Raw genomic sequence first — 26,717 nt, forward strand, 5'->3', positions numbered from 1 at the left:
ATGTTCAATGGCAGCACAGTTTGAAAGCCACCATTCTACATTAACAATTTTATTCTAAATTTCCAGAAGCTTACTTTATTCTATAAAATACAGTACTTTATAGAATACTGTATTTTATAGTATATATTTATACTTTTATAGAATACACTGCAAATAACTGGCATAAAATAGAACCATCAAGACCAGGGCTTTTAGACATAAAGTGCTTCCTTGAGCAAAATAACAAAATTATTGTCCTTCCCCTAACAGCAAAGAAAGGCAGTGGATGCCTCTGTTTCTCAGCCCTGCTGTGATAAAAAATATAATAACGTAATAGAAAGCAACCTGATGAAAATAACAGCTCTACAACTTATGAGTTCTTTGGCTTTCAGTAAGTCGCTTCACCTTTCTAAGTTTCAGTGTCCTTACCTGCAAAAATGAGAAAATATTTATCTGACTTATAAATATTTATCTGACCTTACAACCACAGGATGGCTGTAAAGGTCAATCAAGAGCAGGTAGATAACAGGACTGTAAATTACTGACATGTTACACAAATATAACCTACATCTGGACAAGTTCTTCTGGTTGATGCAACTGTGAAATATCAGTGAACCTTTTATGCCCTCACCTGCTCTTTTACTTACCTGATGATGAGCAAAACATGCCAGTGCTGAGAACCAAGAAGGCTAGCATCATTCGACTCACATGCAGCCCAAACTTCTTGCACACAGCCCTAGAGGAAAGGCAAAGACTATCAGCATAGCAAACCTTCGGGATGGAAGTTTCAAATTAAAGGACAAAAACATGTCTGCATCACAGAGAACACTGAAGATCTAAAGTCAAATACAGAACTGTCTCAACAGGTCTGTTAGCAATTCCATGTGCATAAGAAACCCAAACATTCTTATTCCTTAAGCAGGAGAGAAGCTCTCTACCTAAGAGGAAATGTACACTTTCTGTGCTAGATTATTTCTAATATCAGTAGGAAAACAGCCTGATATAGTGGAAAAATAACAGGCCTCAGATGGGCACAAGTTAAAATCCTGGCCCTTCCACTCACTAGCAGTGGTACCCTCATCTAGTTACATAATCTGTCAGGTTGCTCATCTGTTAAATGCAGATAATGATAATACTTACTGCATAAGGTTTCTGTGAGGGCAATGCATGGTAAAGTGCGCAGAAGAGTGCCAGGCACAGAGTTGCTCAATAGATGGCAGTTATTAGAAAAAAAGACTAGGAGTTACACCAAAGGTTTTTTTTGTGTTTTGCGGTACGCGGGCCTCTCACTGCTGTGGCCTCTCCCGTTGCAGAGCACAGGCTCCGGACACGCAGGCTCAGCGGCCATGGCTCACGGGCCCAGCCGCTCTGCGGCATGTGGGATCTTCCCTGACCAGGGCACGAACCCGTGTCCCCTGCATCGGCAGGCAGACTCTCAACCACTGTGCCACCAGGGAAGCCCCCAAAGTTTTAATAAATAGTTACCTAAGTCAATGTTTCTAAAGCAATTATATACCTCCTTTTACTTTTGTCTTACAGGCCTTTTCAACCCTATAAATAAAACATTATTAGAGGTGATCATTGCTTCATTTAGTCAATATCTGTTCAGACTTAACTATGTGTTACCTATTTTCTTGCTCAGGTTCCTTATTGCATCTCAGACCTTCTTTCTGAAATAATTTTGTTTCTTCCTAAATATATCCTTTAGAAGGTTCTTTAGTGAGGATCTCTTAATGGTAAATTCTGGCTTTTGTTTGATCTTTCTTTATATTTTGTCTGAAAAGTCTTTATTTAACTCTTGGTCTTAAAAGGTGGTTTAGCTGAGTACATAATTTTAGGATGACAGTCATTTTCTCACAGAACTTTGAACATATTTTTTGTCTTCTGGCTTTTGAGAATGCTTTTGTTGGTCTAACTGCCTGACATTCCTTTGTAGGTTTTATATTAGTCCTCTGTCAACTTGTAAGATCTTCTTTGTCCTTTGTTTTACACAGTCTTACCAATTCCTTTTTATTTATCCAGCTCAGCATGTTAGGCTTCCTGAATCTGTGGATTAGCATATTTTCTCCTTTGATTCTGGAAAAATCTTATTAGCTATTACTTCCCTGAATCCTGCCTCTCCCTATTCTATCTCTCCTAGATCCGATTAGATATATATCAGATCTCTCAACTCGACCACATACTTTTTTTTTTTTTTTTTGGCAGTACGCGGGCCTCTCACTGTTGTGGCCTCTCCTGTTGCGGAGCACAGGCTCCGGACGCGCAGGCTTAGCGGCCATGGCTCACGGGCCCAGCCGCTCCGCAGCATGTGGGATCTTCCCTGACCAGGGCATGAACCCGTGTCCCCTGCATCGGCAGGTGGACTCTCAACCGCTGCGCCACCAGGGAAGCCCCCACACACATTTCTTAGCCTTTCATATTTCCTTTTTTCTGTCACTCGGTACTACATTCTTAGTAATTGCTTCAGATCAATCTTCTAGTTTACTTATTAGAAGTGTCTAATCAGTTATTTGATCTACTGAATTTTCAATATCAATTATTATGTTTTCATTTCTAGAAGTTCTGTTTGGTTCTTTTTCAAATCTGCCCGGTCATTTTTGTAATCTCTTTTGTTTTTGTTTTGTTTTTAATCCTTTTAATTTTATTGTGGTAAGAACACTTAATATAATATCTACCTTCTCTACAGATTTTTAAATGTAAAATACAGTATTGTTATCTATAGGCATAATGTTCAGCAGATCTCCACAGCTAATTCACGTCACGTAAGTGAAACTTTATACCCATTGATTAGCAACTTTCCATTTCCACCTGCCCCCAAACTGGGCAGCTACAATTCTATCCCTTTTTTCCATGAGTTCAACCATTTATTTTAGATAACTCATGAAAGTGGAATCATGCAATATTTGCTCTTCTGTGACCAGTTATTTCCCTTAGCACAATTCCCTCAGGGTTCATCCACTACGTCACATTTGCAGAATTTCCTTCTTTTTTAAGACTGAATAATACTCCATTGTATACCACGTCCCCCACCCCATTCATCTCTCACTGGGTATTTAGGTTGTTTCCAATCTTGGCTATTGTGACTAATGCTGCAACCAATATTGGAGTGCAAATACTGCTTTGAGATCCTGATTTCAATTCTTTTATATAAATCCCCAGAAGTGGGTTTGCTGGATCATATGGTGGCTCTATTTTTTTTAATTTTCTGAGGAACCTCATACTGTTTTCCACAGTGACAGTACCATTTTGCATTTCCACCAACAGCGTGCAAGGGTTCCAACTTCTCTACATCCTCACCAATACTTGTCTTTGTTTTTAGACAAGAGCCATTCTTTTTTCTTTTTTTAACTGAAATATAGTTGATTTACAATGTTCTGTTAGTTTCTGGTGTACAGCCAAGTGATTCAAAGTATATATACATATATATATTCTTTGTCATATTCTTTTCTATTACAGTTTATTACAGGATATTGAATATAGTTCCTTGTGCCATACAGTAGGACCTTGTTGTTTATTTTATATATATTAGTTTGTATCTACTAATCCCAAACTCCTAATTTATCCCTCCCCCACCCCCTTTCCACTTTAGTAACCATAACTTTGTTTTCTATGTAAGTCTGTTTTCTATGTGAGTCTGTTTTCTACGTGAGTTTCTGTTTTGTAAATACGTTCATTTGTATCATATTTTAGATTCCACATATAAGTGATATCATATGGTATTTGTCTTTCTCTTTCTGACCTACTTCACTTAGTATGATAATCTCTAGATCCGTCCATGTTGCATATGGTATTATTTCATTCTGTTTTATGGCTGAATAGTATTGCATTTTGTGTGTGTGTATACATATATATATATATATATATATATATATATATATGCATACACACCACATTTTCTTTATCCATTGATCTATCAATGGACATTTAGGTTGCTTCCATGTCTCGGCCATTGTAAATAGTGCTGCAACGAACACTGGGGTGCATGTATCTTTTCAAATTAGTTTTCTGTGGATATATGCCCAGGAGTGGGATTGCTGATCATATGACAATTCTATTTTTAGTTTTTTAAGGACCCTCCATACTGTTCTCCATAGTGGCTGCAGCAATTAACATTCCCACCAACAGTGTAGGAGGGTTTCCTTTTCTCCACACCCTCTCAGCCTTTATTTTTTGTAGACTTTTTGATGATAGCCATTTTGACCAGTGTGAGGTGATACTTCATTGTAGTTCTGATTTGCATTTCTCTAATAATTAGCAATGTTGAGCATCTTTTCACGTGCTTACTGGCCATCTGTATGTCTTCTTTAGAGAAATGTCTGTTTAGGTCTTCTGCCCATTTTTTGATTGGGTTTTTTGTTTTTTTTGTTATTGAGTTATAGGAGCTGTTTGTGTGTTTTGGAAATTAAGCCCCTGCTGGTCACATCATTTGCAAATATTTTCCCCCAGTCTGTAGTTTGTCTTTTTGTTTTGTTTATGGTTTCCTCTGCTGTGCAAAAGCTTGTACGTTTGATTAGGTCCCATTTGTTTATCTTTGCTTTTATTTCTCTTGCCTTGGGAGACTGATCTAAGAAAACATTAGTACAATTTATGTCAAAGAATGTTTTGCCTATGTTCTCTTCTAGGAGTTTTATGGTGTCATGTCTTATATTTAAGTCTTTAAGCCATTCTGGGTTTATTTTTGTGTATGGTGTGAGGGAGGGTTCTAAATTTATTGATTTACATGCGGCTGTCCAGGATTCCCAACACTATTTGCTAAAGAGACTGTCTTTTCTCCATTGTATATTCTTGCCTCCTTAGGCAAGAGCCATTCTAACAAATATGAAGTGATCTCACTGTGGTTTTGATTTGCATTTCCCTGATGATTAGTGATACTGTCATCTTTTCATGTATGTTGGCCAGATTATTAGGTTTCTTACTATTGAGTTACAGGAGTTCCTTATACATTTTGGAAATGAATCTCTTATCAGATATATGGTTTGCAAATATTTTCTCCCATTCTGCAAGTTCTTTTTCACTCCATTGATTGTTTAGTCTCTTGTTTCTTCTTTATGTTTTCAATTCCTTCTTTTATTTCTTTAAAAATATTAAATGTAATTATTTTATATTCTTATTTTAGTAATTCCTAATAAATGAAGTTTTGCAGGTCAGCTTTCTATTGATCTGTTATCTCTGCTGGCTCTCACTCATAATGTTTTGTTCCCTTCTGTGATTTGTCATTTATTTTTACTATAAATTCTTGTTCACTAGAATTTTATCTATGGTAATGCTTTGACACCTGGATTAAGGATCCACTTCTCTAGAGAAATTTTACATTTGTTTTTGCAAGATGCCTGGAAACACTAACAGCCCAGAACAATTTAAAGTAAACTCTCAACTTGGGGTTTAGGGGGCCATGTGGGTGATTTGAATTCAGTCCTGAACTCATATAAAGACCAACTTAAGATTACAATCCTCAAAGGCAGCACTGGATTTCTTTTTTTTTCTTTTTTTTTTTTTTTTTTTGCGGTACGCGGGCCTCTCACTGTTGTGGCCTCTCCCATTGCGGAGCACAGGCTCCGGACGCGCAGGCTCAGCGGCCATGGCTCACGGGCCCAGCCGCTCCACGGCATGTGGGATCTTCCTGGGCCGAAGCATGAACCCGTGTCCCCTGCATTGGCAGGCGGACTCTCAACCACTGCGCCACCAGGGAAGCCCTGGATTTCTTTTTTTTTCCTCTATTCTACCCAGAGTCAAGGCCAAAGAACTTTTTTATCTTATATTTTTGGCTGTTTTGCAGTGGGAAGACTTTAAATAATGATTACTAAGTCCAGATACCTTTTAAAGCATTATTAAAATGTTTCTTAGGTTTCATGTTAAAAAAGGTAGCTATTTTTATTACTGGAACACTTAACTGCTTAATACTTTCACTAATATTCATTCAACTAATAGGTACTTGGTGAAAGACAATGTACTGGGCGCAAATAAGAGCAGTGAGTTCCACACTGGGAATAATTTCCTATCAGCTCAGCTCAAAGGGAGAAGAAAGAAATCATGATCCTATCTCTCAGGACCAAAAAAGAAAAAAAAAAAAAGGGCCCTACTAAATCCTACCAAATAAAATACCAGTTAGATATTTATTAACAGAATTAAAGTTAATAATATGAAGATATGCCATTTATCACCTCAGGAAAGAAAGTGATAATTAGAAGTATTCCCTTCCAATGGTTCGTTTCAAACAAGAAATTGCACTTTAGATATAATATTAGAAGCTAGAAGGAAAATGTTTTCTGTTTCTAAACACTGCTTCTACTATCACAGTAATAATCTATGCTATATTGGGCTTCCTCATAGCACTTTTAGAAGCAAAGCTTTTATACTCACTTGTAAAAGTAAAGTTCACATATACAGCTCACAAAAGCCAGCAAACATCGTAAAAAGTAAAAGACAAGAATCTGAAAGAAACCCAGAACAAGAAAACAGAAGTTAAAGATAAGTTAGAAAAACTCTTAAAGATGAAACCACTCTCATTTGTCACTAATAACTATAAATTGGTATAATCCTTTTGAAAAGCAATATGTATCAAGAACCATGCAAATTTTCATATCCCTAAATTCAAGTATAGAAGTATATCTACTTCTCTGATTCCGGCCCGCAGAAGTAACTCAAAATATGGGAGGGGAGGAGTTCTATTCATAAAAATGTTAATTGCAGCTCTACTAACTTAGTAAAAACTATTTTAAAAACTATAAAATGTTCAATTACAGGGAAATGGTTAAATTATATCTATTCATGTATTATTATACACATATCAAAGTTTATGGTTAAAAAGACAGTGGAAAAATTCTTATGATATAAAACTCATTTATTCAACAAGCATTTCTTAGACAATTATAATAACTGATTATAATTATTATAAAATTATATTATAAAATACTAAATGAAAATATATGATATAACATTATTTATACATCAGAGTTACAGCTATGGAAATCAGAAGTACTGTATATGAAAAAACTGGAAAGAAATATAATAAAATGGTAAAAGTGGCTATATCAGGCTAGTGAGATTTAGGTACATATTTTTCCTCCTATTTTTCAAATGTCTGTAATGTGGTTTTTATTAATTGTAGGAATTGACATGAATTTTACAAATAAAAGTAACAAAATAATAAGAATTGTACCGAATAGCTTTTATACTACAGTATACTGGTATGTTTAAAAGCAATGAATACCTCTGAAAATAAGCACTATTTAAATACATTCTATGATTAATATTACTACATATAACTTAAAAGTTCTTTCAGTTTTCATCATTATGTTCAATCAAGTAATCAGCAAATGCCCAAGTTCATTCATTAATTCAATAAAACCATACTGAAAACCTACTATACATTGAGCACTCTCTAGATGCTACTAGGAATACAGATAATTTTAGTACAAGGTATCCACACTTAAGGACTCTTCATCTGGTTGAGGAGAGTACAAAAACACACTTAGAAAGTTAAAAATTAACACAAGTTAATAGAAGAACTGTATTTGGGAATAGGACAGTGATGCTCCCATAGCAACTAATATTCAACATAGTAACTGGATGTCGGGTTAGTGCAAAAAGACACAAAAAAGAAATGAGATATAAGGAATGGAACAGAAGAAACTAAACTCTACATGCACAGATGAAAGAGGATCCAGAGATTCACCTGACAAACCACGGACACTAATAAGGAAATTCAGTGAGATTTTGATCAAGATCAAAAAGCAAAAATCAACTGTGTTCCTCACAATTGTGTTCCTCACCTGCAATGACCTCCTACAAAAATTACAGAAAACAAGATACCGTTCATAACAGTAACAAAAAGTATAAAGAATCTAGTCATTATCCTAGTCAAAGAATGGATAAGCCTAAAATGGATACATTGTTTACATTTTATTAAAAGACACAGAAAACCTAACTAAGTGGATAAATACATCATTTTAGGGATGGAATGACTCAACACTCTAAAAATATTGATTCTCATATTAATACATAAATTCAATGCAACTCCAATCAATACCTACCAGAATTTGGGAGAGGGGCAAATTGATTCTAAAATGATTTTTAAAATACAATTTTAAGGACTCCCCTGGCAGTCCAGCAATTAAAAGACTCACCAGAATTTGGGAGAGGGGCTAATTAATTCTAAAATGATTTTTAAAATACAATTTTAAGGACTTCCCTGGCAGTCCAGCAATTAAAAGACTCCATGTTCCCAATGCAGGGTAACTGGGTTCAATCCCTGGTCAGGGAACTAGGTCCCACATGCTGCAACTAAGAGTTCGCATGCCGCAACTAAAGATCCCGTGGGCAGCAACTAAGACCCAGTGCAGCCAAATAAATAAATAAATACATAAATATTTAAAAAATTAAAAATAAAACACAATTTTTAAAATGGATAGAGAAATTCATCAGCCAAATATTAACACATACTACAAAGCCATAATAATAGAAGCAATATAGTACTCTCTGACAAACTGACCAATGATACAGAATTAAAAAGGCCAGAAACATACACGGGAATGAGATGTATGATACAGATGGTATTACAAACCAGAAGGAAAAGGATGAATTATTTAGCAGATGGTGCTGGAAAATCCAGTTCGCCATATAGGAAAAAATAAAGCTGGATCTTTCCACAATTTATAAAAAATAAAATTCAAATGGACTAAAGCCTTGTATGTGAAAGATAAAATAATAAAGTTACTAGGGAAAAATACATAAGAATATCTTTGTGACCTGTGGTGAAGGATTTCTTTCAGAAAGACCCAAAACCCACCAACCGTAAGTGAAAAACTAATTGGTTTGACTCTATCAAAATTAAAGATTTCTGTTCAACAAAGGACCACAGACAAAGTTAGTAGACAGGTGACAGCCTAAGAGAAAGGATTTCCAGTATCTAAAACCTACAAGGGGTTACTATTGAGAACTTCTACAAATCACAAGAGAAAACCAGAAAACCCAACTGAAAAACAGGCAAAGGATGCAAATAGGTAATTCACAGAAAAGGAAATATGAATGACCAATAAATACATGAAGAAATTCTCCACCTTACTAGTTGTCAGAGAAATGTAATTAAAATGAGAAGCATCTCATATACATGAGAAGGGCAAAAATTAGAAAGTCAGAAATATCAAGTGCTCAGATATTAGGAAGCTGAAACCCCAAACATTACTGTAGGGAGTATAAAGTTGAATAGCCATTCTGGAGAGCAATCTGGCAGTGCTCCATGAAATTAAGTAGCCCATGGATCTATGTACAGGATGCCACTCCTGAGTGTATAATTCAGAGAATTTCACACCTCAATCCATAGAGAGAACAAAGCTGTTCTTGTTTAGGGTAGCAAGTTGTAAAGGTAACCATCACTAGGGGTGCCAATTATTACCATATTGTCTCTCAGCAACAATCCACCCTTTTCTACTCTAATTATGATGATGGGGCTGGGACCCTATAAGCTACAACTCCCCCTTGCCCTGTGGCTCACACTGGCAGAACCTAAAAAGGAGGAAACTGGAAGAAAGAACAAGAGAACAGATATCTTCATTCCTGTTTTGCTTGCTGTTTGTATCACTGATGTAAGAGGTAGGACTCTGGGTTGAATATGCCAAATTTGAAGTGACAGTGGATATCCAAATGTAGATGAAAACCTTAAGCGCTGCATATTATTATTTCTCTACTAACTCCCCCATCCTATATATCTTTCCTCTGAGGCCACTTGGAGAGCCTGGACTTCCACTCCCCCAAGCCTAGCAGTAATGAGGTACCTCTACCCTGACCACTAGGGTGGTATCAGTGGAGGCCTAGTTGGGAACCTGGACTTCTAGCCCCAATTGGCAGTCACAAGGTGGTGAACCCTCTCCTTTTTCCAGCTGCAGTGGTATCAAAAGAAGCCATCTAAAGGAGAAGCAGAATAGTGCAGAGGAAGCAGGCTGGGCCCATGAATAAGATCCAGAGTCTCATACTATAACACCCAAAATGTCCAAGTTTCAACTAAAAATTACTTGTCAACCAGGAAGATCTCAAACTGAAGGAAAAAAGTCAATTAATAGATACCAAAACTGAGATGAGATATAAGAATTATCTGACAAAGTTTTAAAGGAGCCATTGTAAAAATGCTTCAATAAGCAATTAAGAACACGCTTGAAACAAATGAAAAAATAGCAAGTCTCAGTAAAGAAACAGAAGAGAAAAAGAAAAACCAAAAGGAAATTTTAGAACTGAAAAAATACAGTAACCAAAATAAAAGCTCAATGAGTAGGCTCAACAGCAGAATGAAGGAGACAGAGGAAAGCATCAATGAACCGGAAAAAAGACGACAGAAACTGTTCAGTCTGAACACAGAGAAAACAGACTGGAAAAAAGTGAAGAGAGGGCTTCCCTGGTGGCGCAGTGGTTGAGAGTCCGGCTGCCGATGCAGGGGACACGGGTTCATGCCCCGGTCCGGGAAGATCCCACATGCCGCGGAGCAGCTGGGCCCGTGAGCCATGGCCGCTGAGCCTGTGCGTCCGGAGCCTGTGCTCCGCAACGGGAGAGGCCACGACAGTGAGAGACCCGTGTACCGCAAAAAAAAAAAAAAAAAAAAAGTGGAGAGCTTCAGGGACCCATGGGACTGTAATAAAATATCTAACATTCACATCATTGGAGGCTCAGGAGAGGAGAAACAGGGCAGGACTGAAAAAGCACTTAAAAAAATAACAGCTAAAATCTTCCCAAATTTGTGAAAAGACATAAGTCTAAAAGATTCAAGAAGCTGAGTAAACTCCAAACAGGATAAACCCAAAGAAATCCATGCTAAGACACATCATAGTCAAATTTCTGAAAGGTAATCAGGTTAGGTCTCAGTTAACTCCTAATTATCCTTCAGTATTCTGTTTAAATTAAGCTCTCCCTAATATGCTAACCCACTGCACATTGTACTTTTCCTCCATGACCCACTGCATTTATAATTACTTGTTCCATGTTCGTCTTCTCCACTAAACTATAAATTCCATGAGGGCAAGGATTTGGTCATTGTTACACCCAGAGCACTTAACAAAGTGTCTACCAAATAAAAGTTGCTCCATTAATACTTGTTGAATAATGAATGAATAAATGATTCTTCTTAAAAACAATCCCCTCCTAACTATGAATATATTTGGTCCCTTTCCCAAATTGTTCCAGAGACTCACCCACCACTTGATCAGTTGTGATTGCTTCCAGGTTGGCCCGCCCTTACCTTATTAGTTTGTAAAATTCTTGCATGAAATGCAGCTGGCCAGGCGTGAAGCAACAGGTAAGCATAGGAGCGAATGGCATAAGCTGGGGAATACTCCCAAGTCTGAAACCCCTTCCCATAGATGAGGTAGTGTGTCTGAAAGTACAAAACGGATGGATTCAGGGTTATATTGGCCAAAAATCCTTGTTAAGAGGATGCAGGTGAAGTTTCTAAGCAAAAGTATTAATGAGACAAAGGTACACAAAAAAGCTGAAATTCTCAATAAGATTTACAACTAATGGATAAGAATCAAAATGACCCAATACTGAAAAATATTAAGACATTATAAATCCTACAAGATTATTGTTTGGCCAACATTGAAAGCTGGAATTTTACCCTCTATTTATTTTTTTAAAAATACTCATTAACCAAAACAGGAAAACTCTAAATCTTGTATTTTCCTTAAACTACCTACCCTAAGCATTCCTTATTTTTTTATGCAAAATGTGATCAGAAAATTTCACCTCTGCATTTCCTATAACAGGGAGTCCAACAAACTTATAAAAGTATAAATCAAGAAACAGCAATATAAGCATAGTATGTAGCAACATTGTTTATTTTACTAAACATCAGAAGAAAAAAACCAAAAATGTTTAAAGAAAGTGGTTGCCTCTGGGGACAAGGATTTGGCCATGAGAAGTGGAACAAGGAGTTTCTGCTTTTCTTTTACGTTTAATATTTTTAAACTACCTCAAAGTAGTATTTTGACTTAAAAAATTTTTAAGAAAATTACAAATTACACCTTTTTTGTATAACAGCAAATTCCTATATCCTTCAATAGGAGGTAAATCATCAGCTTAGAATACAGAAATGAAAATAAGGTTATTTTACTAATAGTCACACTTGTATATTATTTGTATCTTGATTCATAACAAGGTTCCAAGCAGTGAAATCAAGAACAAAAAAAGAAAACTAAAGAAATCACCTACTGGTTCCCAGTAGTTGAATGTTTCATCACAGTCAGAGATGTTGCTGAGGAGAGCAGCACATAACCTTGCTGAGAGCAGACACTTGAACGCAGTAGATCCTTCAGGTGCCCAGACTTGTCCTGCTTTGTTCCCAGATAACCTGCTCAGAAGCAAAAAAAAAGTATGTGTCAGAAAGGACCTGCTAACTAGAAGGGCTAAAACTAGACAGAAAGGACAACAGGTCAAGAGACACCAAAGCACATGAGTTAGTCACCTAAAAGGGTGAACCGTTAATTGTCCTCAGTAGAATAAATAAGGAACGAATTAAGACCTTAATCAACGTTAGTCATTACTTCCTGCTTTTAAGGTGTAAGCTAATTCATGCACTTTATTTCTTTGCATCTATGACACTCCGCTTACCCCAAGCCAACAAATCGCTCACTTACAGGCCACAAGCTCTTATTCGCCTTTTCCTTATTCTCCTAACAAGGTCATTACTTTCCATGGCTTTATTCATTTCCCCATCTGTTCAAATGCCCAGAAGCTAACTTGTGCAGTGGACATCACCTTTTCCAATTCCATATGCTGACAGCTCCCCAGCGCAGGCTTAACCTGCAGCCCTCCGGCTTGAAAAGAGAGGTGTTTGCTGGTGTGCAAGGTGGTGGGGCCCACACAGAAGAGTAAAGGGTCGGGACTCTGCGAGGACTGAAGGAAGCTGGGAGAGACAGCCGGAAAAGGTACTCTCTGCTCTCGCCTGCGTACCCCACGGCGGCTCGGCCACACACACACACACACACACACACACACACACACACACACACACACACACACACACACACACACACACACACAGCGACGCCAGCCCACCCTGGGCCTGGGCCGGAAGCCGCACAGACCTGCAGGGTTTCTTCACTAGCAACACGGGACCCGAGCTGGGGGATCTAATCTAAGGCGGGTGAAGACCCAGCGTCCACCCGCCCTGTAAGAGCAGAAAGAGCAGGGTGAAGAGGCTGCGGGCCCTCCCGGCGGGAAAGTCGGGCAGGGCGCAGCACAGCACAGCGCGGGCGAGACCCTCTACCGGCAGCCCCGCGCCGCCCGCCGCCCGGCCACGCCCCCGCCGCGCCCGCACACCTACTCGGGCCGGGGCTCTGCGCTGCCCGCCTCCCGGCTGCACGGCAGTTCCCGCAGCTTGTCGGCGGCCGAGGTCGTGTCCCCGCCGCTGCCCCCGCTTCCCTTCAGGCGCTGCCGGGCTCCTCGGCTGGCCATGGCAAGAGTGGGAAAAAAGGTAGAACTCGGCGCCCTACGAAGGCGACGAGCGCGGAGACATAGCCTTTGGCTGGCAACGGTGTCCGCCGAGGCACAAAAGACCTCGACATGCGCAGACACGGCTAAATTATAGTTTTCTGGGCTAACTGGGGCAAATCCCTGGGTAGAAAAGAAATGCGACCTGAGACTTTACTTGGCCGTTATCGCTATCCCTTCCACATACTAGTAACTCTAGGCATGCTTTCCTCCCTCTCTCTCTGCCTTCACTTCTCAGCATTCTGCACTCTCCTCCTACAAATACTGTCCTTCATCATCCCTGTTTAAAAGAAAGCACAAATAGAGAGTAATTAATTCCACCGAGTACGCAGATATTCAGTTAAAAATCATAGCACAGCCGCCTACAAAAGAGGAAGTTCTTTAAAGATCACTGGCACCTTGTCCTTTATATTTTGGCAAGTGATAGGGACAGCCTGCAGCTAATTAACTGCTTCAGAGAGATGAAGCCATAATGGCAGAATACAGAATAAGGAGAAAAGTGAAAGACTGAAGAAACTCTGTGCAGCAAATTTAACCAGACACCAGTCACTGCCATTGCTACTACAGCATTATGGTAAGCATTTAATATACCTTATCCTTTTAAAATATAATACAACAACTTTGTTTTATCAAAAAGGAGACTGAGGTCCAAGGTTGCATAGCTAGGAAGTGATGGAGCCATGTTCCAACCCAGGTCTTACTACAAAATCCATGCTCTTCCAACCAGGAGATCAGGAGAAAGCTCTTGATTTCACACAGGCATTTTTACATGGGCACTTTGATGATATCATGCCTGTGACTCTCAGAGGTCATTCATCTGTTCCTGATACTCTGCCTACTCCCCCAATCACAGAGCTCTATCCCACCCTGTGAAGCTCCGTACCAGTAAGTAAAACAAGGTTATAGAGGGAGTGCTAAACTTGACAGGGTCCCAAGTTATGACTTCATACTAAAAATTCCTGAGTATTAACAATGGAGATTGATCCTATTGCTCAATTCCCACATGAAATTACTAGTTGCCAAATTCAGACATCTCAATGTAACTATATCTCATACAGCCACCTCCTTTTCATTTCACTCTAGTGCAGGCCCCTCCCTGACTCTACCCAAGTCTACTACAGTAGCATCCTTACAGGGATCTCCCATCTCAAATTGATCCTGTGCAATACTGTCCAATTAATTTTCAAAAATACTACATCCCTAACCTACTTTTCTTATCTCCCACTACTTTCCTATACACATTTTATGTTCCAACTAGCCTGTAAAGTACCCCAAATGCTCCCATATCTCTACCTCTGCTCATGTATGCCCTCTGCCTGGAATGCATGCCCTCCTTGCCTAACAATCCTTCCATCACAACCCTGCCCTTGTTTTAAGATCCAGCTCAAATGATACCTCATCCAAGTGATACCAAACCAAAATTGGGTCTGCTTACCTACACACAGAAAAGCCAATGTACTGACACCAGGTTGTGCTGAAGCAAAGTACAGTGTCTATAGCAAGGAGAAGAGGCAGCTTATGCTCAAAAGACCTAAACTCCCTGAAGCTTTCAGGGAAGGTTTTTTAAAGGCAAGGTGAGGGAAAGAGTTGAGGTGTGCATGATCAGCTCATGGACATCCTTGACTGGTTGGTGATGAGGTAACAGGTTGGTATTTCAGGGGTCAACAGCATCAACCTCCTGGGGTCTTTGTGCTGGTGATCAGCATGCAATTAACTTCTTCCACCTGGTAGGGGTTTAGTATCAATAAAACATACAAGGATATGGCTCAGAATATTATCTATGGCCCTTGAGGAGGAACTAAATGTACTTGACTTTTTTTATGGCTAAACTATCATAATTTTGTCTTACATGACTGTTTTCCTTTGTTTCTGCATTTTCTCATTTCTCAGGTTAAATCTGCTCTTTGGTGGACTTCCCTAATGGTACAGTTGTTAAGACTCCGCTCTTCCATTGCAGCAGATGCAGGTTCGATCCCTGGTCAGGGAATTAAGATCCCGCAGGCCACGCGGCCAAAACAAAAAAACAAAACAAAAAAACTACTCTTTAGAGTTCGGGGAAGGCCTAGGAGGCTAAAGCTTTTCTGCAAACAAGAGGCAGGAGACTCGGAGAAGGTGGGGGAATCTGTCTTCAGGAAGGCCCTGCAGGGTCTGCTTGGTTTCACATGTACCAGGCACTACTGGGGATGGAAGAAAGCTATAAATCACATTACCTGCCCTTGAGTAGCTTTAAGTCTATGTGGAGAGCTAAGCAATACATATGTCCATAAGAGATCCCTTGATTCTTCACTCCCCAAACTTACTCCCATGCCAGTTTTCCTATTCTGATTAAAAACACTTCTATTCTCCCAGTTGCTTGGGTCAAAAACCTAGGGATTCTGTTTGATTCCTCTATTTCTCTAACTCCAAAACATTCATGCATGCACATATATTTAAATCATCAGTAAGTTCTTCTAATTATTACCCAGTCCAAACACTTTTTACCACCCTGGTCCAGGTCACCATCATATCTTGGTTGCATTATTATAATAACCTCCTAATTTGTTTCTTTGCTTCAATTCTTGCCTTTCCACATGCTCTTCTCCAAATGCAAGAATAAATAGACAACATATTAAATCAACTATACTTCAATTAAAAAAAATTTTTTAAAGGAATTAATAAGACAGTTATTTCCTTCACAGAGTTTACAATATAGCTCCAATTGGTGGAGCCTAACTATTAATTAACAGGAACATACATTAATGCACATTATAGCACCCCATTCTGCAGAGTCCTGGGCTGAGCCAATCTCCCAAAGTCCCTTAGAGATGCTTACAACAGAAGTCCCAAAACCTAGGGGGGAAAAGTGTAAAGTTAATCACAGTTCAGAGATTACTGTTGAAAAAACTATGGAAGGAAAAATAAAGTAACAAAGTGGCAGAAAGAACAGGGGCTTTTGAGTCAGACAGACCTAGGTGTGAGCTCTAAGTGAGACACTTACTTAGTTCCATGACTTTAACAGCAGTCAACCACAGAATAAACATGATGACGATACCAATAATACGGGACACTTGCAACTTTTACCCAAGGTAATAAATGCCGGTCTGTCTGACTCTAAAAACTATTCTCAATGATTTAGAGAGATGATATGATAGAGTTAAGGAAAGAGGAATTGACAATTCGGAAAATATATTTATAAATATATTTGACGAGACACTCAAATTCTACTGCTTCAGCATTACAGCATCTAGTGTATAAGATGCTGTTTTGTTTGTTTTCCTAGTCATTACTCACGAACAAAATATTGCACAACTCCAAAGGTCACCACTCACATTACAGTCTGTAAACTTTAAGTGATCGAGTCACAGATATGTTTAAAGTCAACCATCAGTAGCTAGAGTCACAAAGTAAAAGATTAAAAAAAAAAAAGTCTGGAAAGAACTACAGGTTACAAATTGGTCTTTTTCATCCACACCTGTGAGGATCACTATGTAGAGATGAATTTACTAAACTACCTAGGTATCACATGTAGTTGTTGTTGAATCTCCTTCCTTAGCTGGGACTGCATTGATGCTACCTGCTGCTGGGTAAGGGCCTTGTCACAGGTCTGGTAGGTCAATCTATAGCAGAGGCTGACCTGTTCCGTCTTTGGATGCTGAAAACGACTAAGGAATTGTATGGATATGACACTGTCCTGTGACACTGCTCGGGCCACAGTGTGAAACTCTACTTCATCAAATCTTTTCTTTGTATCTAACCAAAAACTAATATCATGCACATAGTATGGAGGATATAGGGAATAGCTTTTAAAGGGTTCTATTTTCCCAGGGGCAAAATTCTTCAGGAAACGATTATCAAAGGTCCACAACATTCTCCAATCAGAGATACCCCAGACAAGCATGGCTAATAGGTCCAAGTTCATAGACACACACACAAAACACTGGTCTTTGTGTATGATGCTTGTAGCAGATGTGGTAACAGACCCAATAATCAAATCCTTCACACAATCTGGGCCAAAATTTTGAGACTTCACAGTAATCATATAATCTTCCCCAGGTGGCTGAAAGACAAATTCCACTGAACTGCCCAGCTTAGAGCCCTTGAGCAATGTCTGGGTCAGAAGGCTATCTAGAATGCCCTTCAGATGATCCAGTAGTGACTGAAGACAGCCATCCTTCAGATTTTTATTAAATCCAAGGATAAACAAAGTCTCATGAAATGCTGGCATTGTGAAAGGTGAGATGCGGCACTTCTGAAAAACAGGTCCACTGAGGATGTACAGAGAACCTGGGAGGAAGTCTGGTGCTTGGATTAGAGCCTGAACATGAACTAGAAGAGAAGGTCTAAGGCAGACCTTGGCCTGGCTATACGTTCCTTCCTGAGCTTCTTCCTTACTGTCTCTTCTAGGGTTCTTGGGAAGGCTGAGTTCTGAAAATGACACTAGAAAATCCTCCATGTCTTCTGTTGTCCCACCAGTGAGGGACTCAAAATTTGAGTTATCTTCATGGAGACTAATCCAAAAGGCAGATGATAGGATGTCACAGTGGCAGGAAGTGAGAACACTGGTGTCTCCCTGTGGCAGCAAAGGGGAAGAACACTTCAGCCTTTTTAGAGGGAAAGCTTTCCCCAATTCAGCAATGAGTTTCTCATTTATGGTTTTGATAGGATGATATGAAGGTGCTTCTAGGAAACCCCTGTTTAAACACACACAAAAATAAACTTTTTTAACTTAAAATTATTAATAATTATAACGTAGCTAGAATTAAAAGCACAAATAGCTGTATAGAAAAGAATTATCCTTAAGTTGATCTGGAAAGGAAACAAAGAAATCATCTACCATAAAGAGAGATATGTGTTTCAGAACTCTGACAGCCTACAATAAACCAGAAAATACGACAATTTAAAAAAAAAATTTATTAGAGTACAGTTGATTTAAAATGTTGTATTAGTTTCAGGTGTACAGCAAAGTGAATCAGTTATACATATACATATATCCACTCTTTTTTAGATTCTTTTCCCGTATAGGCCATTACAGAGTGTTGAGTAGAGTTCCCTGTGCTATACAGTAGGTCCTTATTAGTTATCTATTTTATATATAGTAGTGTGGATATGTCAATCCCAATCTCCCAATTTATCACCCCACCTTATCCCCTGGTAACCATAAGTTTGTTTTCTACATCTGTAACTCTATTTCTGTTTTGTAGATAAGTTCATTTGCACCCCTTTTTTTAGATTCCACATATAAGTGATATCATATGATATTTGCAGAAAATATGACAATTTTTAATTCTAAAGAGACTTGTGCAGGCCAGACTGACAAGTATTCACAGCATGACATCATTAACAATTAATGTGGCATCCATTCAATGTATGGTTGCCTGATTATCAAGCCAATCAGGATACAACTAGAGATAGAAGTGATTTCTGGTAAAATCAGGTTACCTGTTCAGCTTTCCTACAAGTACTTCTGGTTCTAGAAAAGAAAACCACTGGTCACCCAGTTTGATCCTGGAAATTCTTGGTTGCAAACCTTCATAGGGTAAGCTCCGGGTAAAGATATGGTTCAAAGCACCTTCTACATGAAAGGACTTATCTTGACTCCTGGCAAAATAGACAGCAATTATTAAGACTGTCATTATTAAAGAAAGCAAGTATTTCTAGAGACTGAATCAAGAAATAGACAAAGAAAAAGTATGTCTCTGAGATTTTTTTTTTATCATTAGTGAGAGAGATGGAAAAGGCTTAGAACTCTGTTATTACTTACCTATATCCAGTGCACTTGTACCCTGGCACAGCCTCACAGCTGAAGGGATGCACATCACTTAAAATGAATCCCCCTAGAGCTGCCATAGCAACCACTTGCCAACTGTTGTGCCATTCTCTCATGGGCTTATCAGCAGGAGTCCCACCTTGTCCTCTACACAATGCCACATGGACTTCTCCTTCCTCTGCAAGAACATCCGCACAGCTAACGGGGGTAGGGAAACACCAGCCGTTTATCAGAAACAAGTACAAGTTACCATAGGAGTTAGCTGTATATATATGGTTTGGCTGTTAAATAGTTAAAATCAAATCATATCTATTTGCAAAGGTCTATTAGACTTCAAACATGCAAAAAAAAGTAGCTGGAAGTAAACAAGAATTTAAATTCAATGTTCAACTCATAACTGATACTAGTGGCTGACAACAGAGTTATCCAACGTTGTTTTTGTATTGTACATCTATATCTCATTGAAAAGTCAATGTCTGCAAAGTTCCTATATGTGATTCAGCGATCAGGCTGTTCTTCCCCACTTAGAAAGTTGTTCTTTTTACTCCCCTCCTGCCTGTTAACTTAAAATACTGCCTCTGTGAAAAGTTTCATGACAACTATGAGCCAAAGAGACCTCCATTAGTATCATGTATTATTGTATAATAGTATAAAGCACTGTTTTGCGTTCACAATAATTTTATGAGGTAGTTACTGTTAATATCTTCAGTTTATGGATGAGGAAGCAAAAGCAAGTAAGGATCAAGTAAACTTAATCCCCAAAATCACAAAACTATTAAGTGGTGGGTGGGGATTTGAATGCAGGCAGTCTGGCTCCTAAATTAGACTATACTACCATCATTTCCCATTATCAAAAATAGATGATCCTCCCTTTGCCGAACGAACAGTACATTATGAGTACTTTTATTTAGCATTAAGGTTAAATGTCTGCCTTTCCAACTAGATTGTGGGTTCCTTTGGAGCATTATATTCTCTTGTACGCCATATTTCCCAGACTACCATGTTTGAGCGCAGTAACTATGTAATGTACCTCTTAAACATTTCACTTCTGAGTGCTCACCTCTGGAAAAACTTGGCAAGCAGTTCCCTGTTCTTAGCTACTCCAGCTTTGCGTCCACAGTGCGGAAAGTTAAAATAAATTCGATCAAACTCTCTGTCTTGCAGTTCAAAGGCATCTACCAGCTGGGTGCAGTCCACACCAAAGCGTACCTCGGTACCTGGAACGAAATATAGACAGAAAGATGTCTTAAGACCTGGAACGAGAGAAAACCCCTCCGTAACCTGAACCATGCAAAACAACCCAGGTCTAGGCACACAGCAGGCTCTCTGTAAAGGTCCACGTAAAGACCAAGAGCAACCCCCAGATTCCTTGAATCCCCACGTGCCCACCCTTTCCACTTTGGGCGGTGCCACTGCTGGGCGGGGCTTCACGGAGGGGTGGGCCTCGCTGCCTCGCTACCTCGCTCGCGCAGGCGCTGCAGATTCTCCCGGGCCAGCGGATCCCGGGCCAAGTCGGCCGGGCGCTGGAGACAGGTGGCAGTTATACTGGTGCTCGGATCCAGGGTCTCGCTCAGAGCGGCGGCGAAGGAGAAATTCCCCTCCCCAACCAACAGGAGGCGCCGAGGGGCCATGGCCTCAACGTGCTCCCAGCTCGCGTTCTCGGAGGCGCTCCTTTTTACGTCACTTCCTTCGCCGGTTTCTTGCGGCCCCACCTCTTCACCCGTCGCTGGTTGATGACGCTCTAGAGCGCCCGGTTGTCTTGACAGTCTGGTGCAGCAACATCCGAGGAGGAAAATATCCCTGAGTGCAAAAGCGATACCCCGACCGCCCCGTTCCCTCACTCCCTCACCCTATCGGAAGTGTTAAAATAGATGCCTTTGGGCTTCACTGGTGGTGCAGTGGTTGAGAGTCCGCCTGCCGATGCAGGGGACACGGGTTCGTGCCCCGGTCCGGGAAGATCCCACATGCCGCGGAGCGGCTGGGCCCGAGAGCCATGGCCGCTGAGCCTGCGCATCCGGAGCCTGTGCTCCGCAACGGGAGAGGCCACAACAGTGAGAGGCTCGCGTACCGAAAAAAAAAAGATGCCTTTGAGCCCTGAGCGACTTCATCACACCTATATGAGGTCACAAGCAGTCACTAGTGCCGAGGGACAGGTCGAAGGTGAGGCGAGTTCTGAGTGAAGGAAGCAGGGCCGGGCTGAAGCCAAGAAGAGGTTGGGCTGTGTCCTGCATCCTGACACAGAGGATTTTCTAACAGCCTTCATCTCATCCGAAATGACTGCAACCCATTGTTACTGCTGTTCGGAATTTCTCCAGGTGCTTCTATTTCCTACCTTTTATTCATTCAAGAAATGTTGAGTGTCTGTTATGTGCCAGGCCTGTGAGAGCAGTTAGATATATGGAGGAACAAGATGTGGCCTGTGATTTCACCAAGCTTGTAGTGTGGTGGAGGATGCACAGCAAAAGAGGCAATTCTGATTTAGTGGGATGCAGTGCTATGAATGGAGTAATTCAGGGTGCTGTGGGAGCACACAGAGGGGAACCTTACCAAGTTTGGGGGTGAAGTGGAAAGATTCCCTGGATGAAGTGCACCTGGGTTGAAAGCTAAAGGGAGGAAAGTACACCTTACCTGAGTCAAGAGGAGTGAAGAGGCAGAAGGAACAATACATGCACAAGCATGATGGAAAAACACAACAGCTGAGTTTGGCCGAAATGTACTTTGAGGGAGAGTGGGTAACAGATGAGACGGAAAAGTTAAGCAGGGACCAGGTCATATAGACATTTTAACAACCTTGAACCTTGCTCTGAAAACAGTGGCCAGCCAGTGAAAGATTTTAAATAGGAAGATGACACAATTAGATTTTCATTTTCAAAAATTCTGCTTTCCTATGGAGAAATGATAGGAGGAGAAAAAGGCGGATGGCAAGGAGGTCAGAGAGAAGGCTACTGCAGTAATGGAAACTAAGGCTGATAGTGATCTGAACTGGAACTTGGCAGTGGAGATGGAGGGTAGTGGACTGATTCAAAAATCAACAAGACCTAGTGATTGAGAATGGATGTAGGGAGTTGAAAGAGAAATCAGAGTCTAGGATAAGCCCCAGGTTTCAGACTTGGACAACTGAGTGGGTGGTGATGTCTGTCCTTACAGCCCCAGGGATGGTGTCATCTTGGTTTGCAGTCTGAGTACTTGGTGTGTTGGGCTTTGTAGGACCAGGTACTCTTTAGTCATCATGCTGTTTGTTGACATCAGTGTGTGCATCTTTCTTCACAAAGGCACATGGTGTGAGAGCAGTTACCTTTAAACCTACAGTGTTGGCTTTGTCTCTACCTGTGGAAAAGTGGGTGGGTGGTGACTCCCAAATCATGGCCATCTGGTGATCTGGGTGATCTATATTCTTTCTTTGCTTGGAGAACTGGGAAGGCCAGGTTTGGTAACATCTCTTCCTTTAAAGAACATGGAACGGCAGAGTAAGGTTTTCTGTCACTCTACTATAAAATCTTCAGACAACACAAGCTCCTCAACTTCAAATTACTCAGCTTCAGGGGAGGTATTGTCTTGCTCCTAAACCAAGGGACCAGACTCATCTTTTAACCAAAAGTAAACATGGTTAGGCTTCTGATTACTTACAAAAAATTGAAATTCAGACATTGGTCATCTGGTATGTGCCAAGTACTATTGATTAGGAGGGTAAACAGAAGGAGAGGATACGGTAATAAAAAAGACACAGATCCTGTCCTCAAGGGATCAGTGTAGGAGATTCCACACTTCCTTGACGAACTCTAACATATGGTATAAATTTATAAATATAAAGATGTGAACATAAAGTTCTGTGTGAGACAAGTGAAAGAGAAGTTAACTTGAGGGAAGGCATCATGAAAAGGGAATGGCACATCCTGAGAAGTGACATTTGATCTGGGCCCAGAGGGAAGGAAACTGTCATTTATTGATCATTTATTGTATTATCTAGTTATCCAACTCTCATTTCTTCCTGTTCCCTTTGACGATAGCAATACTCTTAGTCCTTAAATTCCTACATCTCAAAATTACCAGAACATTTTCTAGTTCTCCATATAGTATTGGGGGTACTGAAGTTCTCCTGTCTTTTACCGGGGGGGGACATTTAATCTATATAGTCATCTACTACTGCTGATTGAGAGGGCAGGTCAAAGGATTCATGAACTTGGAGAGAAAGAAACTGAACCACAACAATTAAACTGGGAGGAAAGCCTAGATTCTTAGAAGGTGTTATGTTATGCTTGGCGAAGGAAGAGAAAGGGAGGCCTTTTCTCCTCTCTGGTTTGTGCAACAAGCTTTTCTATTCCTGCCTTTTCCCAGAGAGAGTTCCTCATCTCATTCCTTACAAACCCACACTGTGGCAGCCTCGTTAATGCAGATGGCCATGCTGAAGTGTGGACAGATTGGAATGATATGTCCAAGTTTTTCCAGTATGGATGGAGATGTACCACTAATGAAGATGCCTATTCAAACCGTACCCTCATGGGCAACTGGAACCAGGAGAGATATGACCTAAAGCATATCGTGCAGCCCAAACCCTTGCCTTCCCAGGTAATCGAACTTTCTCTTCTTTGTTTCCTTCTGTTAGAAAAGGAAATACCAATGACCATTTGAGAGTCAGGAATCTGATAACTTCCAATGCTGAGATCTCTCAGACTTCTGTTCATTGAGTGGTTGGGAAAGGGCAACAGTCCTCAGCTGGAATGCCTATCCCACTTTACTATCAAGTTGACCATTATATTATTGTAAGGTAATGAAAGGATGGGTAGCATGCTTTTTCTCTTTGGACTTCATCAATCTACAGAAATATATATATATATAATGTCTTCTGACTCAGGGTAGCTTCTTCCCTGGTCCCTGCCTACCTAGACTTGTTGTTTATCTGCATCTTTCCCTTAAATCTCCTAAACAAACAAACCAACAAAGGATGTGAACATTAGTAGGATATAGGCTAATGACATATAGACTTATATAGTCAATCAAAAATATGACACAGCCTGTTAGAATTCATGTCATTGTATCCTGTATTTCCCAGTATTGGTTATAGACTCTGTATTTTTAATCTACTACTTTTTCTTTGCAGTTTGGACACTATTTTGAAACGACATATGATACAAGCTACAACAAAAAAATACCACTTTCAACCCATAGTAGGTGGACTATCTTTTTTTTTTTTTTTTTTTCAATACACGGGCCTCTCACTGTTGTGGCCTGTCCCGTTGCGGAGCACAGGCTCAGCGGCCATGGTTCACAGGCCTAGCTGCTCCGCGGCATGTGGGATCTTCCCGGACCGGGGCACGAACCCGTGTCCCCTGCATCGGCAGGTGGACTCTCAACCACTGCGCCACCAGGGAAGCCCTGGACTATTCTTTTTAATTCTTATATTCTCAGGACCTAACTAACTGCTTGGAACATAGAAGGAACACAAATAAAAGTAAATTGAATGAGTGAATAAATGAATGAATGAGTGAATGATTTCTCTGTTTTCTCAATTTTGACATGATTCACTGTCTATTCCCTCACTGTCTATTCCCTCAGAAATAAGAATGAGATTGGTTACTAAGACTCCTCTTTTCTCTTCCCTCAGGGTTTAAGCGAGAGCCTCACTGGTTCCCAGGACATCAACCTGAGCTGGTTCCTCCTCCATACAAATGCACAGAAAAGTCAACTTACATGAGTAGCTATTCAGAGCCTCACATTGAGCATCACTCTGTGTGTGTGTGGAATCCTAATAACTGCCAATTTCAGAGTCCATGATGCTAAGAAAGGATAAGGTTCATTTTTCCAGTGTAGAGTGTAGGAAGGAGCACATTCTAAGAACAACTAAGAATTTAGCTGACTGTAGCACAATCTTACTCTCTGAATAAATAAAGCACAAAAAAATATTCTCTATTCCTTTTTTTTAAACCAAAATTTAAATGTCAAATTTAAGTTAATTATTTCTACTCTTAGGTCTACATTACGGGTGTTGTAGGAAGGCATTAAAAAGAATTATTTCTCTCAAATCTACAGCCACTCTGCTTTTCCCTGCCTTCCATCAGGGGCGGAACTGCAGAATCCATCATGACTTAGGATACATTTGGCTAGATGCTTTCTAGATGTGAGCCTGGTAGTCATGGTCAGATAGTTTACATTTACTGTGACCTTAATGAATATATCCCCTCTTAAGGACTAGAAAAAGAAAAATAACTGTTTATTATTATAGAAGGTTTAAAACATACAAAAGTAGACAGAATGGTATAAAGAACTCCCATGTACCATTACCCACCTTCAACAATGGTTATAACCAATCTTATCTATCCCTATCTACTTTCTCTATTTTTAAATTTTTCTCAGAAATTATATCATTTCATCTATAAATAGTTCAGTTTATATCTAAAAAAGATAAGGACTGTCCATTTTTTACTCCCCCACAAAAGTCACCTAAGAAAACTTGATCAAACAAAACGGAGTTATTTATTAAGCCTTTGGCAAGGAAGAACCTCAACTTGACACAGTCTTGATAATGATTGAAAAGGGTGATGTTAGGGTAGGGTATTTTTAGGAATTTGGGATGACTCAGCTGCTTTAAGATGGGTCTTGCATTGTGGGGAACTGGCAGCGATTGAGAAAATGTTGTGAATAGTTTAGGGTTGGTGAACACTGGGAGACAATAGTCTTAACATGGCTAAACATCAGTATTTTCCAATTTTTTTGCTCTCCTGTTTAAGATAACAATATAATATTTGAGAGATATCTCCCATATACTACCTCCCAAACCATTATTTTATGTTACGGGTATAAATATGGAATTATGTTATATATGATGTTAGGTACTGACAAAGTTTTATTTTTTTTCTGTATGGCTATCCAGTTGTCCCCATATTAGTTATTAAAAAGACCATACTTTCTTCACCGCTCTTCAAAGCCATTTTTTTTTTCATTTTAACATCTTTATTGGAGTATAATTGCTTTACAATGGTATGTTAGTTTCAGCTTCACAACAAAATGAATCAGTTATATATATACATATGTTCCCATATCTCTTCCCGCTTGCGTCTCCCTCCCTCCCACCCTCCCTATCCCACCTCTCCAGGCGGTCACAAAGCACCGAGCTGATCTCCCTGTGCTATGCGGCTGCTTCCCACTAGCTATCTACCTTACGTTTGGTAGGGTATATATGTCCATGCCTCTCTCTCGCTTTGTCACAGCTTACCCTTCCCCCTCCCCATATCCTCAAGTCCATTCTCTAGTAGGTCTGTGTCTTTATTCCTGTCTTACCCCTAGGCTCTTCATGACATTTTTTTCTTAAATTCCATATATATGTGTTAGCATATGGTATTTGTCTCTATCTTTCTGACTTACTTCACTCTGTATGACAGACTCTAAGTCTATCCACCTCATTACAAATAGCTCAATTTCGTTTCTTTTTATGGCTGAGTAATATTCCATTGTATATATACGCCACATCTTCTTTATCCATTCATCTGATGATGGACACTTAGCTTGTTTCCATCTCTGGACT

General features: G+C 39.9%; 3 protein-coding genes across 5 annotated transcripts in view; 1 reads left to right on the plus strand and 2 right to left on the minus strand.

Moving 5' to 3' along the window:
* ALG9 (ALG9 alpha-1,2-mannosyltransferase) overlaps positions 1-13,467 on the minus strand; it is a 95,722-nt gene extending 82,255 nt beyond the window's left edge. For both annotated transcript variants that reach the window (XM_060160372.1, XM_060160373.1), the window contains exons 1-5: positions 13,286-13,467; positions 12,172-12,310; positions 11,204-11,338; positions 6,340-6,410; positions 627-715 (exon numbers count right to left, since the gene is read on the minus strand). In XM_060160372.1, the coding sequence (XP_060016355.1) occupies positions 627-715; positions 6,340-6,410; positions 11,204-11,338; positions 12,172-12,310; positions 13,286-13,416 (565 nt within the window). In that variant the 5' untranslated portion in view covers positions 13,417-13,467. The remainder of the gene's footprint in view (positions 1-626; positions 716-6,339; positions 6,411-11,203; positions 11,339-12,171; positions 12,311-13,285) is intronic.
* Positions 13,468-16,129: 2,662 nt separating this feature from the next.
* On the minus strand, positions 16,130-20,846 carry FDXACB1 (ferredoxin-fold anticodon binding domain containing 1). The gene is made up of 5 exons (XM_060160370.1): positions 20,658-20,846; positions 20,259-20,415; positions 19,193-19,396; positions 18,871-19,029; positions 16,130-18,122 (listed from the first exon to the last, which is right to left on the minus strand). Exons 1-5 carry the CDS (start codon positions 20,827-20,829, stop codon positions 16,940-16,942), a joined length of 1,875 nt encoding a protein of 624 aa, XP_060016353.1. The 5' UTR covers positions 20,830-20,846; the 3' UTR covers positions 16,130-16,939.
* Positions 20,847-20,993: 147 nt separating this feature from the next.
* Positions 20,994-25,079, plus strand: CFAP68 (cilia and flagella associated protein 68). Of its 2 annotated transcripts, XM_060157947.1 has the most exons (4): positions 20,994-21,513; positions 23,534-23,764; positions 24,297-24,363; positions 24,801-25,079. In XM_060157947.1, exons 1-4 carry the CDS (start codon positions 21,472-21,474, stop codon positions 24,968-24,970), a joined length of 510 nt encoding a protein of 169 aa, XP_060013930.1. In that variant the 5' UTR covers positions 20,994-21,471; the 3' UTR covers positions 24,971-25,079. The 2 variants fall into 2 exon arrangements, with proteins under 2 accessions (XP_060013930.1, XP_060013931.1); XM_060157948.1 differs by lacking the exon at positions 24,297-24,363 and having other exon boundaries at positions 24,801-24,890.
* Positions 25,080-26,717: the final 1,638 nt, after the last annotated feature.

This window comes from Lagenorhynchus albirostris, chromosome 9 (assembly GCF_949774975.1).
Source record: "Lagenorhynchus albirostris chromosome 9, mLagAlb1.1, whole genome shotgun sequence".
In the NCBI taxonomy this organism is placed as follows: Eukaryota; Metazoa; Chordata; class Mammalia; order Artiodactyla; family Delphinidae; genus Lagenorhynchus; species Lagenorhynchus albirostris.

Bases quoted from the DNA above. Each gene is read 5' to 3' on its own strand.
- FDXACB1 (XM_060160370.1), bottom strand. From the start codon at position 20,829: ATGGCCCCTCGGCGCCTCCTGTTGGTTGGGGAGGGGAATTTCTCCTTC. The intron at 19,397-20,258 runs GTGAGCACTCAG...TACCCCCGTTAG, and splicing joins CTTGCCAAGTTTTTCCAGAG to CTGTGCGGATGTTCTTGCAG. The intron at 18,123-18,870 runs GTAACCTGATTT...GTGTTTAAACAG, and splicing joins CTTGTAGGAAAGCTGAACAG to GGGTTTCCTAGAAGCACCTT.
- CFAP68 (XM_060157947.1), top strand. From the start codon at position 21,472: ATGACTGCAACCCATTGTTACTGCTGTTCGGAATTTCTCCAG. The intron at 23,765-24,296 runs GTAATCGAACTT...TTTTCTTTGCAG, and splicing joins CCAAACCCTTGCCTTCCCAG to TTTGGACACTATTTTGAAAC. The intron at 24,364-24,800 runs GTAGGTGGACTA...CTCTTCCCTCAG, and splicing joins AATACCACTTTCAACCCATA to GGTTTAAGCGAGAGCCTCAC.